Genomic DNA, 16,876 nt, shown 5'->3' with positions numbered 1-16,876 from the left:
TGGTGATCCTAACTGACTTAAGACAGGGAATTTTTACTCGGATTAAATGTCAGGAATTGTGAAAAACTGAGTTTAAATGTATTTGGCTAAGGTGTATGTAGACTTCCGACTTAAACTGTATGTGCACAATAGTAGCTTATTGATTTCTATCATAGACCTATCTCAGGTAATGACTGTCTACTAAGTAAATCTTTATTATCATCTCTCTTTGGCAGTCTGCACACAATAGATCCACCTGTTTGCATGAAGCACAAACGTGTTTCGACTATTGGGCAATTGTTTGCGGGACAAAGTGAAAATCAGACGCCTTTGTTTCGCTCTTGGCAGAAACTTCAATGAATGTGTTTTGGGACCTGCCTTGGGAGGCGTATCACTACGCAGTAGGTTAGGCCTATATTAACAAGTGCAGTGGGAGGCACGAGGCCAGGTTCACTATCGCTGGGAGGAGAGAGACACTGGGTACTCACCCACTCATTCGAATCAGATAGCGGAGAGCTCACAACCACCACCTCTCCCTATCTTGGACAAAGCATAACTGGACATCCCTTCGCCCAGGAGAAGCGGTGCAATTTCATCGAAGAGCTCACGCGTAAAGCATTTTTTTCTCAATTACAAGTAAGACATTGTATTTTACCTTCATTTTAGTTTCTAGGTAAACCAGTTGACAGGAGCATCTCCATAGCAAGAGGTTGCGGGCCAAACAGCTGCACTCCTAACATTTCGGTTTCGTGGACAGCCGATAGCCAATTTTACGTTTCAGCTAATGGTGCATTGTTGCGTGTTGAGTTTTGGCTAAAACATTATCCTAATGTGACTACTGGCCTCTGATGTCCTCAAGTCGTTCTATCCATAGAAAGGGCCATCGGCTTTCGCAGCGGGGCGCGCGAATTAGTAGTGCCTGTTCAATTAACACCGCCAGGTTACACACGGAGTCCCCTGGCATTTGATAAGGAATGTGGTTTGTTTTCAGGGCAGATTTAAACATGTTTTACGGAATTTAATGTGTTCTCAGATAGGCTACAAGAGCTTCACGTCGGATTATTTCAGTGCTCTCTCGCGCGTAATGGAAATGTACGGATATAAAGAACAACTCGGTTTTGTAACTCTACATAAGTGTGTGTTTCTCACTTATGTACATTCATCCGTTCCCTAGCATATACATATTTTAAATATAAGCATTGTGACTCATGGATAATGTAATACCATAGAAAAGTGCAAATGCGCTAGAAAAGTGCAAATAAATGCGCTTGGGTACGAAGGTTCCCCATATTCAAATATATAACCAAAACGAAAAAGTTGGTCTTCCTCATCTCATATAGGGTTCTGGCAGCTATAGGGACGTTTGTGGGCCCTCCCTTGAACCCTCTCCATTGAGTCCTTTTCTTTTGCAAGACAAAAGCCTAAACCAACAGGAGAGAGCGCTTCCAGCAAGAGAGACCCCCGATCTTTTATTGTCACACCTGCGGCATTCTCTGGTTTTGGATTAACACATGAAAACATTGCTCCCTATTTGTCCAATATTGGAATGCATGCATCATCTGCCCTGCATGCTGCTTGGCTAATGTGTAACCAGATAGGGAATCACCAGGGATCATAAAATACAGATGTAGGATCTTAATTGGATAACTATTTTTTTGCTGAGAATTTTCCTGCTCGGCAGGAAATGCAAATTTGTAGTGTATTTGAGGTCTAAAAAGGCTTCTAAAGTTTGTAATTTCCACATTGAAATGTCAGACTTGATTTTCCCTAACGAAAAATGTATCAACCCCTACAAAAATGCCAATTAATTATAATCCACATAATAATTCACATTTCCTGTTGCTGCAGGATTATTTTCCTGCTGTAGCAAAGTGGCTCAAATTATGATCCTACATCTATACCGCAGCCCTCACGGTATAATATAATACATTTACATTTTAGTCATTTAGCAGATGCTCTTATCCAGAGCGACTTACAGTTAGTACATTCATCTTAAGCTAGGTGGGGCAACCACATTCACAGTCATAGTATACATTTTCCTCAGTAAATCAGCAAAGTCGGAGCTAGTAAGGGGGAACATATAATGCTCATGTTCATACAGGCTCTCATGTTCTATGTTGCAACCAGCTCGGCCTTATTGGGTATTTGCAGTATGGTGAAACTAAAGGTTTGTGATCTGAGTATTCCCCAGTTACTTGTAATGAGAGTTTGAGGGGCAGTTAGAGAGAGAGAGAGAGAGAGAGAGAGAGAGAGAGAGAGAGAGAGAGAGAGAGAGAGAGAGAGAGAGAGAGAGAGAGAGAGAGAGAGAGAGAGAGAGAGAGAGAGAGAGAGAGAGAGAGAGAGAGAGAGAGAGAGAGAGAGAGAGAGAGAGAGAGAGAGAGAGAGAGAGAGAGAGAGAGAGAGAGAGAGAGAGAGAGAGAGAGAGAGAGAGAGAGAGAGAGAGAGAGAGAGAGAGACAGAAAGGGGGAGAGGGAGTGCTTATCAGTGCAGTGTTCTGCTGGTGTGTGTGTGTGTGTGTGTATTATCAGATGGGCTGAGTGTGAAGGGGATAATGGATCAGAGAGATGTGACGTGAGCTGGCACCTCAGGTGTTTCTGTTTACCATATAATAGAGGTGAATTACAGGGACACTTATGTATGATGGCCTGAGTTAGACTACAGCATCCCTCTAAAACAGAAAAATAAAATTCTACTGTAGTAAAGGGCAAGTGGTTGTGTGCCAGGGGTGAAGGGCCAAATAAAAATGAAAAGAGCAATCAATCGAATAGCTCCTTGATCACTGATAGAATCTGCTGAAACTAGAGGCAGTCATAACACACACACACACCTATGGGCCACTGCTACAGACATGTGCAACAACACATTCAGCCACAGATAGGCCCTCCCTTCTCCACTGTCAACATGGTCTCCTGTGGAATCACAGACAGTTTGGCGTGGGCCATGCGGTCACACATTCTCACTGAGCTCACACGCACAGCTGCTTAAGAGGTCACGTTTCAATGCACTTTAACCTGCTGTATTGCCCAGTGGTCGCCGACCTGTCTTTGACCGTGGCTGGACCGTTTCTAAAGTAGTTAAACCCCTCGGTAACCCCGCTCTGATGTCTCACAGTCTGTGGACATGCATGTCAATCATAAGGAACAGAAGGATTAAATCACCGATGGCTCATGTCTGACCTCTCACCTTTAACCCCTCACCTCTCACTCGTCATGTTGTGTTTGTCATGGGAAGAGAGACATCAAGCTAGAGTGTAAAATGACCAATCAGACATACTGTACAGAGAGGTCAGAGGTTGTGTTGTGACCCTGGTATACATAAAACAAAGAGCAGTGTGTGTACATGATGTGCATGCATGAGTGTGTAGGATCCCTTTGCGTGTGTTTGTATACTGTATATGATTAGCCTCAGATGCTTTCAGATGATGTTGTGGTTATAACAAATCTGTCTTCTCTCTCCTTCCCTCACTTTATTTCTGGAGGAGCAGTGGCACACGGGAAAATGTTTTCTTGCAAGCACATCAATGGAAACCATTATTTAAAGCAACATCAGGTTTACCATGAACATTTTGGAAATGCACAGTGTTTGCGTCCCAGATCCTATTGCCTCACATTGAATCTGTTTTGGGACAAATGTAAACATACTGTAGTTGGTGCTGCCCTCTGACTGGACATAAAAAGATACAGAGTTTTCAGTCATTCCTCAATCATCCCAAAACAACAGTCTTTATGAACTCATAAAGCAGTTTTTTAAGAGTTAACTACATTTAGATTATTTGGGATCAGGTGGCATATCATAAAAAGCTGTGTTTTTTTTGTACATTTCATTTGGATGCTTATTGGATCTCATAACATACCATAGAATACAGTGCTCTCTGTAGAAGTAAATACCATAGAATGCAGTGCTCTCTGTAGAAGTAAATACCATAGAATGCAGTGCTCTCTGTAGAAGTAAATACCATAGAATGCAGTGCTCTCTGTAGAAGTAAATACCATAGAATGCAGTGCTCTCTGTAGAAGTAAATACCATAGAATGCAGTGCTCTCTGTAGAAGTAAATACCATAGAATGCAGTGCTTTCTGTAGAAGTAAATACCATAGAATACAGTGCTCTCTGTAGAAGTAAATACCATAGAATGCAGTGCTTTCTGTAGAAGTAAATACCATAGAATGCAATGCTCTGTGTAGCACTTAATACCATAGAATGCAGTGCTCTCTGTAGAAGTAAATACCATAGAATGCAGTGCTTTCTGTAGAAGTAAATACCATAGAATACAGTGCTCTCTGTAGAAGTAAATACCATAGAATACAATGCTCTGTGTAGCACTTAATACCATAGAATGCAGTGCTCTCTGTAGAAGTAAATACCATAGAATGCAGTGCTTTCTGTAGAAGTAAATACCATAGAATACAGTGCTCTCTGTAGAAGTAAATACCATAGAATGCAGTGCTTTCTGTAGAAGTAAATACCATAGAATACAGTGCTCTCTGTAGAAGTAAATACCATAGAATGCAATGCTCTGTGTAGCACTTAATACCATAGAATGCAGTGCTCTGCGTATAACTTAATACCATAGAATGCAGTGCTTTCTGTAGAAGTAAATACCATAGAATACAGTGCTCTCTGTAGAAGTAAATACCATAGAATGCAATGCTCTGTGTAGCACTTAATACCATAGAATGCAGTGCTCTGCGTATAACTTAATACCATAGAATGCAGTGCTCTGTGTAGAAGTTAATTGATTTTCTGATCTTACTCTGCCTCAGAAATAGACTGATTGGTTGAGGTCTCTCTCATTAATGAAAAGCCACGAACTCAGGGCAGCACTCACTAAATATAATTCAAACATTTACTGTGACATGTTGTATGTATGTTGATGCCTGGTTCCAAACAGACAGATTGAGAGACATCCCAGCTAGCACATTTAGTTTCCTTTGAATTTGTGGGAACACAAGATTTTGGTTTCCCATTGGTTCTGGGAACGAAACCATACGTTTCCTGACCGGTAAAACATAACGTTTTTTAAACGGAAGAGAAAATGTAGCCTTTTCTGGGAACATGCATTTTAAAGTTGCAGTGAGGTTCTGAGAACATTTTACTATGGCTCCCTGAAGTTTTTCCTGGGTGGTTTTATTAACTTTCGGATAACGGAAATTATAGGTTATTTGAAGGTTATTAAATAACATTCTCTAAATGGTATGAAAGTTTTGAATGAAATGTTAAGGTTATTTGGAGGTTTTTGAATAACTCACTTTTTTTCTTGTGGAACGTCGTCAGCGAGATTCAAACCTATGATCTCAAATCAAATGTTATTGGTCACATACACATATTTAGCAGATGTTATTGCGGGGGTAGCGAAATGCTTGTGTTCCTAACTCCAGCAGCGCAGTAGTATCTAACAATTCACAACAATACAGACAAATCTAAAAGTAAAATAATGGAATTAAGAAATATATAAATATTAGGACGAGCAATGTCGGAGTGGCATTGACTAAAATACAGTAGAATCAAATACAGTATACACATATGAAATGAGTAAAGCAGTATGTAAACATTATTAAAGTGATTAATGTTCCATTATTAAAGTGACCAGTGATTATATCTTCTGTTCTTTATCCATGAAATTAGTCCACTGCGCCACCAGGATGGAGCTAGCATGCCATGTTTTTTTAACTCTTACGAAGCTGGTCATTTTAGTCTATTCAAACAGACCCCATTTCAAAAGAAACAAGCACTCATTAAGATCAGGTGTGGTCAATTAGTGGGCACGGCCAGGATAGAGGGAGTTTTGTTGATGCTGAGAAGGGAATATATATGTTTTTAAATAACATTCTTTGAATGTTACTAATGTTTTCTTGTGGCTTTTTTGGAAAGTTTTCTTAATATTCTGAGAACATGACTTGACCGTGAGGAAACCTGCGGAAAACATTTTGCTGAAGTGCTGAAAATCCCACAGAAGAACGTTGTTTCTTAACGTTCTCTGAATGTTCTGAGAACTTGACTTTAATTTGAACCATGAGGAAACCGGTAGAAAACATTCCCACAGAGAATGTTGTTTTTTATCGTTATTGGAACAATTTGAGAGCATTAATTTAAATAGAACCACGAGGAAGCCTGTAGGGAACGTTATGCTGAAGTACGGAAATTCCAACCTAAAAAACATATAGTTCTCAGAATGTTATGTGCTCCCTGGGTATCAGTCCTGCACCGTTCCCAGAATGTTATGTGCTCCCTGGGTATCAATCCTGCACCGTTCCCAGAATGTTATGTGCTCCCTGGGTATCAATCCTGCACCGTTCCCAGAATGTTATGTGCTCCCTGGGTATCAATCCTGCACCGTTCCCAGAATGTTATGTGCTCCCTGGGTATCAGTCCTGCATCGTTCCCAGAATGTTGTGGGAAGGTCGTATGCAAAAAAAATGATAGGACAACCACGCTCTAAGAAACATACGGTTCCCAGAATGTTATGTGCTAACTGGGATGTACAGTGCCTTGAGAAAGTATTCACGCCCCAATTCACCCAACTTTAATTTAAAGTGTTACAACTTTAATTTAAAATGGATTAAATTAAGTTTTTGTGGCACAGGCCTACACACAATACCCCATAATATCAAAGTTATTTTTTACAAATTAATCAAAAATGTCTTGAGTCAATAAGTATTCAACCCCTATGTTGTGGCAAGCCTAAATAAGTTCAGGAGTAAAAATGAGCTTAACAAGTCACGTAATAAGTTGCATGGACTCACTCTGTTTTTAATAATACGATTAATAACACGATTTTTGAATGACTGTCTACCTCTGCTCTGTATCCCACACATACAATTATCTGTAAGGTCCCTCAATTGAGCAGTTTATTTCAAGCACTGATTCAACCACAAAGACCAGGGAGGTTTTCCAATGCCTTGCAAAGAAGGACACCTATTGGTAAAAAACAAAAAGCAGACATTGAATATCACTTTGAGCATGGTGAAGTTATTAATTACACTTTGGATGGTGTATCAATCCTCGCAGTCACTACAAAGATACAGGTGTCCTTCCTAACTCAGTTGTGGGAGAGGAAGGAAACCACTCAGGGATTTCACCATGAGGTCAATGGTGACTTTTTAAAACAGTTAGAGTCTAATGGCTGTGATAACTGAGAATGGATCAACAACATTGTAGTTACTCAACAATACTAACCTAAATAACAGAATGGAAACATTTTTGTTGTTTGCAAGAATGCACAAATAGTAAAACTGAAAAACATGTGGCAAATAAGTGTACCTTATGTCCTGATAACAAAGTGTTATGTTTGGGGCAAATCCAACACAACACATCACTGAGTATCACTTTTCATATTTTCAAGCATGCTGGTGGCTGCATCACGTTATGGGTATGCTTGTCATCGGCAAAGACAAGGTTTCTTTTGGGGCGGACGGGATAAAAAGAAACGGAATAGAGCTAAGCGCAGGCAAGATCCGAGAGGAAAACCTTGTTCAGTCGGCTTTTCAACAGACACTGGAGACAAATTAACCTTTCAGCAGGACAATAACCTAAAACACAAGGACAAATATACTGTATACTGGAGTGCTTACCAAGACGTCATTGAATGTTCCTGAGTGGCCTAGTTACAGTTTTGTCTTAAATCGGCTTGCAAATCTATGGTAAGACTTGAAAATGGCTGTCTAGCAATAATCAACAACCAACTTGACAGAGCTTGAAGAATTTTTTAAAGAATAATGTGCAAATATTCTACAATCCAGGTGTTCAAAGCTCTTAGAGACTTACCCAGAAAGACTCACAGCTGTAATAGCTGCCAAAGGTGATTCTAACATGTATTGCCTCTGTGGTGTGAATACTTACAGTACGAGTCAAAAGTTTGGACACACCTACACATTCAAGGGTTTTTCTTTATTTTTACTATTTTCTACATGGTAGAATAATAGTGTAGACATCAAAACTCTGAAATGACACATATGGAATCATGTAGTAACCAAAAAAGTGTTAAACAAATCAAAATATATTTTATATTTGAGATTCTTCAAAGTAGCCACCCTTTACCTTGATGACAGTTTTGCACACTCTTGGCACACTCTTGGCATTCTCTCAACCAGCTTCACCTTGAAGGCTTTCCAACAGTCTTGAATTAGTTCCCACATATACTGAGCACTTGTTGGCTGCTTTTCCTTCACTCTGCAGTACGACTCATCACAGACCATCTCAATTGGGTTGAGGTCGAGTGTTTGTCGAGGCCAGGTCATCTGATCCAGCACTCGATCACTCTCCTTCTTGGTCAAATAGCCCTTACACAGCCTGGAGGTGTGTTGGGTCATCGTCCTGTTGAAAAACAAATGATAGTCCCACTAAGCACAAATCAGATGGGATGGCGTATTGCTACAGAATGCTGTAGTAGCCATGCTGGTTAAGTGTTCCTTGAATTCTAAATAAATCACAGTGTCACCAGCAAAGCACCCCCACACCATCACACCTCCTCCATGCTTCATGGTGGGAACCACACATGCAGAGATCATCCGTTCACCTACTCTGCGTCTCACAAAGACACGGCGGTTGAAACCAATCATCTCAAAAGGACAGATTGCTCATGTTTCTTGGCTCAAGCATGTCTCTTTTTCTTATTGGTGTCCTTTAGCAGCGGTATCTTTGCAGCAATTCGACCATGAAGGCCTGATTCCCGCAGTCTCATCTGAACAGTTGATGTTGAGATGTCTGTTACTTGAACTCTGTGAAGCATTTATTTGGGCTGAAATTTCTGAGGCTGGTAACTCTAATGAACTTATCCTCTGCAGCAGAGGTAACTGTTGCGGTCGTCATGAGAGCCAGTTTCATCATAGCGCTTGATGGTTTTGCGACTGCACTTGAAGAAACTTTCAAAGTTCTTGAAATGTCCTGCATTAACTGACCTTCATTACTTAAAGTAATGATGGACTGTTATTTCTCTTTGCTTATTTGAGCTGTTCTTGCCATAATATGGACTTTGTCTTTTACCAAATAGGGCTTTCTTCTGTATACCAACCCTACCTTGTCACAAAACAACTGATTGGCTCAAAGAAATTCCACAAATTAACCTTTAACAAGGCACACCTGTTAATTGAAATGCATTCCAGGTGAATACCTCATGAAGCTGGTTGAGAGAATGCCAAGAGTGTACAAAGCTGTCATCAAGGCAAATTGTTTAACACTTTTTTGGTTACTCCATATGTGTTGCGCCATGATGAAACTGGCTCTCATGAGGACCGCCACAGGAAAGGAAGACCCAGAGTTACCTCTGCTGCAGAGGATACATTTTTTTTTAAAGTTACCAGCCTCCGAAAAAGCAGACCAAATAGAGTTCAGGTATTAGACACATCTCAACATCAACTGTTCAGAGGAGACTACGTGAATCAGGCCTTCGTGGTCAAATTGCTGCAAAGAAACAACTACTAAAGGACACCAATAAGAAGAGACTTGCTTGGGCCAAGAAACACGAGAAATGGACATTAGACCGGTGGAAATCTTTCCTTTGGTCTGATGAGCCCATTTTGTGCGACGCCGCGTAAGTTGACGGATGATCTCCGCATGTGTGGTTCCCACCATGAAGCATGGAGGAGGAGGTGTGATAGTGTGGAGTTGCTTTGCTGGTGACACTGATTTATTTAGATTCTGCAACAATACGCCATCCCATTTGGTTGGCGCTTAGTGGGACTATCATTTGCTTTTCAACAGGACAATGACCCAACACACCTCCAGGATGTGTAAGGGCTATTTGACCAAGAAGGAGAGTGATGGAGTGCTGCATCAGATGACCTGGCCTCCACAATCACTCAACCTCAACCCAATTGAGATGGTTTGGGATGAGTTGGACTGCAGAGTGAAGAAAAAGCAGCCAAAAGGTGCTCAGCATATGTGGGAACTCCTTCAAGACTGTTGGAAAAGCATTGCAGGTGAATCTGGTTGAGAGAATGCTAAGAATGTGCAAAGCTGTCATCAGGGCAAAGAGTGGCTACTTTGAAGAATTTCAAATATATAATATATTTTGATTTGTTTAACACTTCTTTGGTCACTACATGATTCCATATGTGTTATTTCATAGTTTTGATTTCTTCACTATTATTAAAAAACCCTTGAATGAGTAAGTGTGTCAACGACTGGTCTCTATGTAAATGAGATATTTCTGTATGTTATTTTCAATGCATTTGCAAATATTTCTAAAAACATGTTTTTGCTTTTTCATTTTGGGGTTTTGTGTGTGTGTGGATGGGTGAAAGAAAAAAATCTATTTAATCCATTTTGAATTCAGGCTGTAACACAACAAAATGTGGAACAAGTCAAGGGGTATGAATACTTTCTGAAGGCACTTTATGTTGATGTTTAGTTCCAAACAGACAAAGTGATATCAGGAATGATGGGCTGCTGCCTTCTTGTCTCTACAGATCCCAGGTCCGTGAGGTGTGTGCAATCGCTCCCAGCAGAAGGATGAGCAGCTTTGATTTGGTTGAGCTGCTGGACACTTGGGAGGACCTGAACCTCACAGGCCTCCTGGAGAACGGGACGCGTGTGGAGATGGTCGGGTGTCCAACAGCGTTCGACCGCAGCGCCCTGCTCCACTCCATGTGCATCCTTTACATCTTCATCTTCGTGGTCGGTTTGGCCGCCAACGGCCTCGTCCTCTGGGTCAATGTCCGCTCCCAGCGCACCACCTCCAGCTCCTCCCCTCGCCATGAGACCCACCTCTACATCGCCCACCTGGCGGCGGCTGACCTGTGCGTGTGCGTCACGCTGCCCGTGTGGGTGAGTTCCCTGGCGCAGCATGGCCACTGGCCCTTTGGCGAGGTGGCGTGTAAGCTCACCCACCTGCTCTTCTCTGTTAACCTCTTCAGCTCCATCTTCTTCCTGGCCTGTATGAGTGTCGACCGCTACCTGAGCGTGACACGGCCCGCCGACAGTGAGGATGGGGGCCGACGCCGGAAGCTGATTCGCCGCAGCGTGTGCGTAGGGGTGTGGCTCCTGGCTCTGGTGGCCTCCCTGCCCGATACCTACTTCCTCAAGGCGGTGAGGTCATCACACGGGGAGGTAGTGCTGTGCAGGCCGGTGTACCCAGAGGAACACTCCAGGGAGTGGATGGTGGGAGTTCAGCTGAGCTTCATCCTGCTTGGTTTCGTCCTACCCTTCCCTGTCATCGCTCTGGCCTATGCCCTCCTGGCCCAAGCCCTCTCCTCCACCTCCTGTTCCTCCTCGGCGATGGAGCAGGAGCGTCGTGTGAGTCGCAGGGTGATCCTGGCCTATACCGTGGTATTCCTGGGCTGCTGGGGGCCCTACCACGGAGTGCTCCTGGCCGATGCCCTCTCCCTGCTGGGCCTGGTTCCTCTGAGCTGTGGGCTGGAGAACGCCCTCTACGTGGCCCTGCACCTCACCCAGTGTCTGTCCCTGCTCCACTGCTGCTTCAACCCCATCCTATACAACTTCATCAACAGGAACTATCGCTATGACCTGATGAAGGCCTTTATCTTTAAGTACTCAACACGTACAGGCCTGACCAGGCTCATAGAGCAGCCCCACATCTCTGAGACGGAGTACTCTGCCGTCGCCGTGGAGAACCCACCACAGATCTGAGTCTGAACTCTAGAGCACACCCTGGAACTTCAGAACACACCACAGAACTCTAGAACATAGTCTGTCTACCTGACCCAAAATGATTGAAAATACCTAAAATGCAGTAACCCATGATAACCTATATAGGCTAAATTTGGGCCCTCACAAAGAACAAAATGAAATATGTGTCTTAATAACTAGAGCATAACAAATAACCTTGCCCAAAGCCTAGGCTGTACACAAACTTCATCACTGCCACAAGTAAGTGTGCCCTCATCTGAAGCAAACCAAACATTATTTATAATCCAGCATTCCCCTCACAGAAGCTACCTGTGTATTTCTCCTGCTACCGTGCGTTCCTAATAAGGATGGTGTGAGGGAGTGCAGTTGCAGGCCATTATCAACTCAAACTAATGATGTCTGGAGAAAAGCACTTATATTGAGTGGAAGAGTAGGTTCTCTGTCTGACAAACAGACTGTTTTAAAGTGCTTCTGAAGTAGTGCCATTGTAGTCATGGCGACACAGACACACTCTCTCTCAATCTCTCTCTCTACTTCAAGACATACCAATCCCCGTTTGTCTGTCTGAAGAGTCCTATATAACTGCTAGAGGTGTGTGTATGTGCGTGAGTGCGTGTGTGTGTGCTTGTGTGACACCTCAAAATCCACTTTGTAAATAGTTAGAAGGGCATTGAAATACATATATTATAATTGTTAGATTGTTATTATTCAACTTTCTATATACTGTATTTTTGTACATATTGTAAAATACTTTCAAATTTGGCATTGTTTATGTACAGATGTAGGATCTTAATCACCACATATTAATTTACATAGATTTACTGAAAACCCCTAACACATGGTTATATGAGACCCACCGCCTCGATTCGGTCTTAAGTAACAACATTTTAAATTGTGTTTTTTTACATTGGATAAAATGGTATATCATACACTGCAGTTGAGAAAAAATGGGGAAGTAATTCTGCTTTGAAAGTTGATAAACTTGTAACCCCACTTTTGAGAAAATGGCCCTTGAATGCTTTGGTACACCTATTGGAGAGCTCTTCTTTGTCTACTCATATTCAGAATCGTTCACACCCTCTTAAGCCTTAGCTCTACCCATCTCTTTAAGGATTCACATGTGAGGCCATGTGCTAAACAGAGTAAGGTAGTGTAGTAAACAACCAAAGATTTCAAGACTAAAAGTGGTTTAAGTAGTAGCCTAAAAGAAGGAAAAACTCCAGGTAAAAATACACTTTATCTAGTCCTTGGCCTATATCCTAACCTGACTTTGAAAGTGTCCAGATAAAATATAATTAACATTATAAGTTGATGATTACCCAGACATTTGTCTAAATTGAAGGGTCATGTGAAATACATGCTATAACCCCCCCCCCCCCCCCAGACACGCCTAACTAAGTGGATGGGTCACTACTGTCTGTTCATGAAATACAATAGTTGTACGAAATCACCCCCAGACACACCTGGCTAACTTGATCGGTCATGATATAATTCTCTTGCGAAGTGAGAATGCTAGTTAATTAGCTAAACAATAAACCATAATCCCACCCATAGCTACAGTACAAACGGATTGTCATAGCAAGCCACCATAGATGAAATGCATGGATGAACGCTTCACGGCAGCGTGTCTTTCCGTTTGGTTTGTAGTTAACTACAGCTTATTTAGCCCGTTGTTGTGTCAAGTCACTCCAGTTCACACTGACCGTGTGCAGAAAGTAGTCCATCACAACTTTTTTCCACAGATCTTAGTCGATAGCCCCTGATAAATTTGGGGCAGCAATGTTGTTGAGAGCAGTAGCAACACTTTCATGTTATAGACAGAAGCATGCTACATCCCAACTAATTTCTCTGCATGTCTAGCCCATCCATTATCTCAGTTAATCATCGCTAGCGGGAAGGTTCCTGTCTTCTTCCGTGGCTAAAACAACTAGGCTCGTAATTTAACCATTTTATTTGTATTTACAGATGGCATACACATTTGTTATTAAGGCACATGAAAGTTCACACAAAAAACGCATTTTGATAAAAATTAAAATTAAAATGCCTCTTATGTGAAGTAGTGATGTATGACATACGCCTAGCTTCTTGAAATGGGTCATATACTGTATGAACAGTATTGCACTCTACATGTCCAGCTAATAGCCTAACCACCGACCAAGCACTATGGACTAAACAATCAAATCCTGTTGCTGCGGGATAATTCTGCTATGACAAACTGGTCAATTTAGGATCCTACATCTGTAGTTTTGTTTATCGTAATTCATATGTTGTGGATTCAGAAGTTCACATCAGTAATTTCTATGTGTTCATGAAGCTGCCTCATTGTAAATGAGAGTCACTGACTCTGTGACACGAGTCCTGCTATTATAGTGATAACAGTTTGACTCACACATAGTTCCATACCAAATGATGATGGATAAAAACATTGAGTTATACAATGCTATTTCTGTCTGTCTGTGGTAACAAACATATTTTGTTTGATCCGTTGCCATGGAGTCATAGTGTCATCTGATTGGATACATATGTATCCTGTTACATTGTGAGAATTCCAATCCTAGCAGTCATTATTAAAAGAGAAAGCAAAGGACACCAACATGTGTCTACAAGAAGAGGCATTCCATTGATGTTTTGTGTTTACTGTATGTTATGGATTTTGTTACTTACCTAAAATGAATCTCGTGTCTGAAGTTCTTTTGCTTTGTGTTATTACTTTAATCAGAGCCTTTTAATTAAAGTAACAAGTAGTGAAACATAACCTGGGTTTACTGCACCACTGGACACCTTTTAGTATGGCAGCTCTGACTGGAGTGCATTAGCATGGCCACATTCAACCAGACACATTTTCAACTGTAAACTTTATGTGGCCAATAAATGGACTAAGTCATTTATAACGTTTAATTATATCCTGTATCCTAGCCGTAACGGTTCAGTTATGAAGCAAGGCTGCAACATACACAGTGCTTTTACAATGCTTATCATGACACGTAGGACACATGCTTTACAATTAAAGTCACCAATGCAGAACAATGTATGTTTTATTCAGACATTAAATGAGAAAGAATTCAGGAATAGAGATGTAGACCCAGTTGATTGGCAGACAAATCAGGTTAATATATCCAGATATGTGCTCACTCAGTCAGGGGAACAGGCAGACACATACGCATATATAAACACGGGCTTTACACAGTGTTTAACATGGGCACGGTTCTCTGCACCTCATGAAATGTCATAGTCTTTCTTACCAGACTGAGCAATGGGGAAATTATGATGACAGTCATAACATTTACTCTGGCTCTAGAGTCTAGATGGAGTGATACCTCTATGGTTTAAATAGTACATCAGCATTAGTTCAGAACAGACAAGAGTCTCCATGTGGTTCTACAGCATGTGTTCAGACTTTCATTTAGTTCTCAGAGTGGTTCTGATACACACTGATTGGCCTGAACTGCAGTAACACACAGTAAGACACACACTCCTGCTGCTTCATGACTCTGACTGAAGAGCATGTGTTTTCCTTGGCTCGCACTGTAGTGTGAAGTGTTTTCGCTTCCCTTTACAATTTGCTTCCCTTTATGATTCACTTTTGATTTTCTAACGTGTGCAGTATGATGTGTATAGTGCTTACAAAGAACGAGTCAAACAGTATTATTCCAGACCCAGCTATTTAGCCATCCAAACTATCTGTCAAGTGTCTTGTCAGAGCCGTTTATTTTTAGAGACAAGGCTCTTTCTTATTAGCAGGCCTCTGTTCTCACCATTATGAAAGCCCACTTTAAATCTTGGTGAAATACTCCTCCGTTCACATGGCTCGCCAACAGATCGGAAGGATATGCAGCACAGCCACTGTAAATAAAGCACAGCACGGAGGCTGAGTACAGTAGAAGTGCAGCATATGGTTTGTATATGTTGAATGATCTGTTGTTTGACTTGATGCAAGCCATTCTCTGTGAGTGTGTATGATTTACAGTACAGCCCATTCTGGGTTATCACTAGGTTTTGATTTAATATGGACAGATAACGGCCCAGATAAGATATTGATGGAGGGCGGGTTGCTTTACATTGCTATGGAGCTATAGATCTCATGGTCCATGCCCTGCTCATGCCCTGCATACTATAGAGAGAACATTAACACTGGAAAGGATGAAAGGGGGAGGAAGAGGAGAGGTACAGGGTAATTTAGCAGGAATTTAGGGAGGGAAATATAAGCTTACTCATACAGTACACGTGCACACACACATACACACTAATGTGCATGCACACACGCACACATGTGCACACACAGCACTATAGGTCTACATTACTTCTGGCCGAGATGCAAGCGCTTACTTTAGACTAGATTTAATTCTCAATCAAGCCCGTATTTGCTTCAGTGGGCCTGGGATCAATTCCATATGAGAATGTATGGCTGTGGAAGGTCTTGAATTATTAATGAAGTTGAAGAGTACAGCTGTGTGTGCTCCTAGGGGAGTTTCTGGAGTGAATTTGAGGAGAAGTCAGAGCAGAGAGACTATTTTGATAGAGGATAGGGATAGTCTATCCCCCCAGGACACCTCACTCATCTAGGAGAGAAGAGTAGGACCAGTCATACTGGCAGGCAGATGTTAGACAGATGTTCTGCAGCGAGAGACAGGGAAATGAGAGGTGAGAGGCCATCAAATCATGAGTTGGATCAAACACCAGTAATCATACATACTAATTTACACAGAGTAATCATACATATTCATTTACACAGCCACGCCTTATTTAACCCTCTGAACAGGCTTGATAACATTGATTTATAGTGCCTAAATGTTTTTGGCTGATTATACTTGGAGGTGGTGGCCTGCAAGACTTTTATTGTGATGACCTTGTCCACACCTTTAGACGTTGGGATTACTGAGAGTAAATATGTGTCTGTGTCACATCCTGACCTTAGAGAGCCTTTTTATGTCTCTATTTGGTTTGGTCAGGGTGTGATTTGGGGTGGGCATTCTATGTTTTTGTTTTCTATGATTTTGTATTTCTATGTTTTGGCCGGGTATGGTTCTCAATCAGGGACAGCTATCTATCGTTGTCTCTGATTGGGAACCATACTTAGGTATCCCTTTTCCCTCCTTTCAGTGTGGGAAGTTGTCTTTGTTTGTTGGCATTATAGCCTTAAGCTTCACGGTTGTTTTTGTATTGTTTATTGTTTTTGTCGGCGTCATCCTAAATAAAAAGGAATATGTACGCTCACCATGCTGCGCTTTGGTCTACTTCCTTTGACGGCCGTGACAGTCTGACTTTGTATGTCAGCATGATTCTCTTATAACTTTGTATCCAAAGAAGCAACT

General features: G+C 41.7%; 1 protein-coding gene across 1 annotated transcript; it reads left to right on the top strand.

Moving 5' to 3' along the window:
• Positions 1–452: 452 nt before the first annotated feature.
• On the top strand, positions 453–12,518 carry LOC120063738 (atypical chemokine receptor 3-like). The gene is made up of 2 exons (XM_039014034.1): positions 453–615; positions 10,385–12,518. Exon 2 carries the CDS (start codon positions 10,428–10,430, stop codon positions 11,562–11,564), a length of 1,137 nt encoding a protein of 378 aa, XP_038869962.1. The 5' UTR covers positions 453–615; positions 10,385–10,427; the 3' UTR covers positions 11,565–12,518.
• Positions 12,519–16,876: the final 4,358 nt, after the last annotated feature.

Source organism: Salvelinus namaycush, chromosome 19 (genome assembly GCF_016432855.1).
Source record: "Salvelinus namaycush isolate Seneca chromosome 19, SaNama_1.0, whole genome shotgun sequence".
NCBI classification, from domain to species: Eukaryota; Metazoa; Chordata; class Actinopteri; order Salmoniformes; family Salmonidae; genus Salvelinus; species Salvelinus namaycush.
This window is presented reverse-complemented; position numbering and strand designations above follow the sequence as displayed.

What these genes read in the sequence shown, in the direction of transcription:
- LOC120063738 (XM_039014034.1), top strand. Translation starts at nt 10,428, where the DNA reads ATGAGCAGCTTTGATTTGGTTGAGCTGCTGGACACTTGGGAGGACCTG.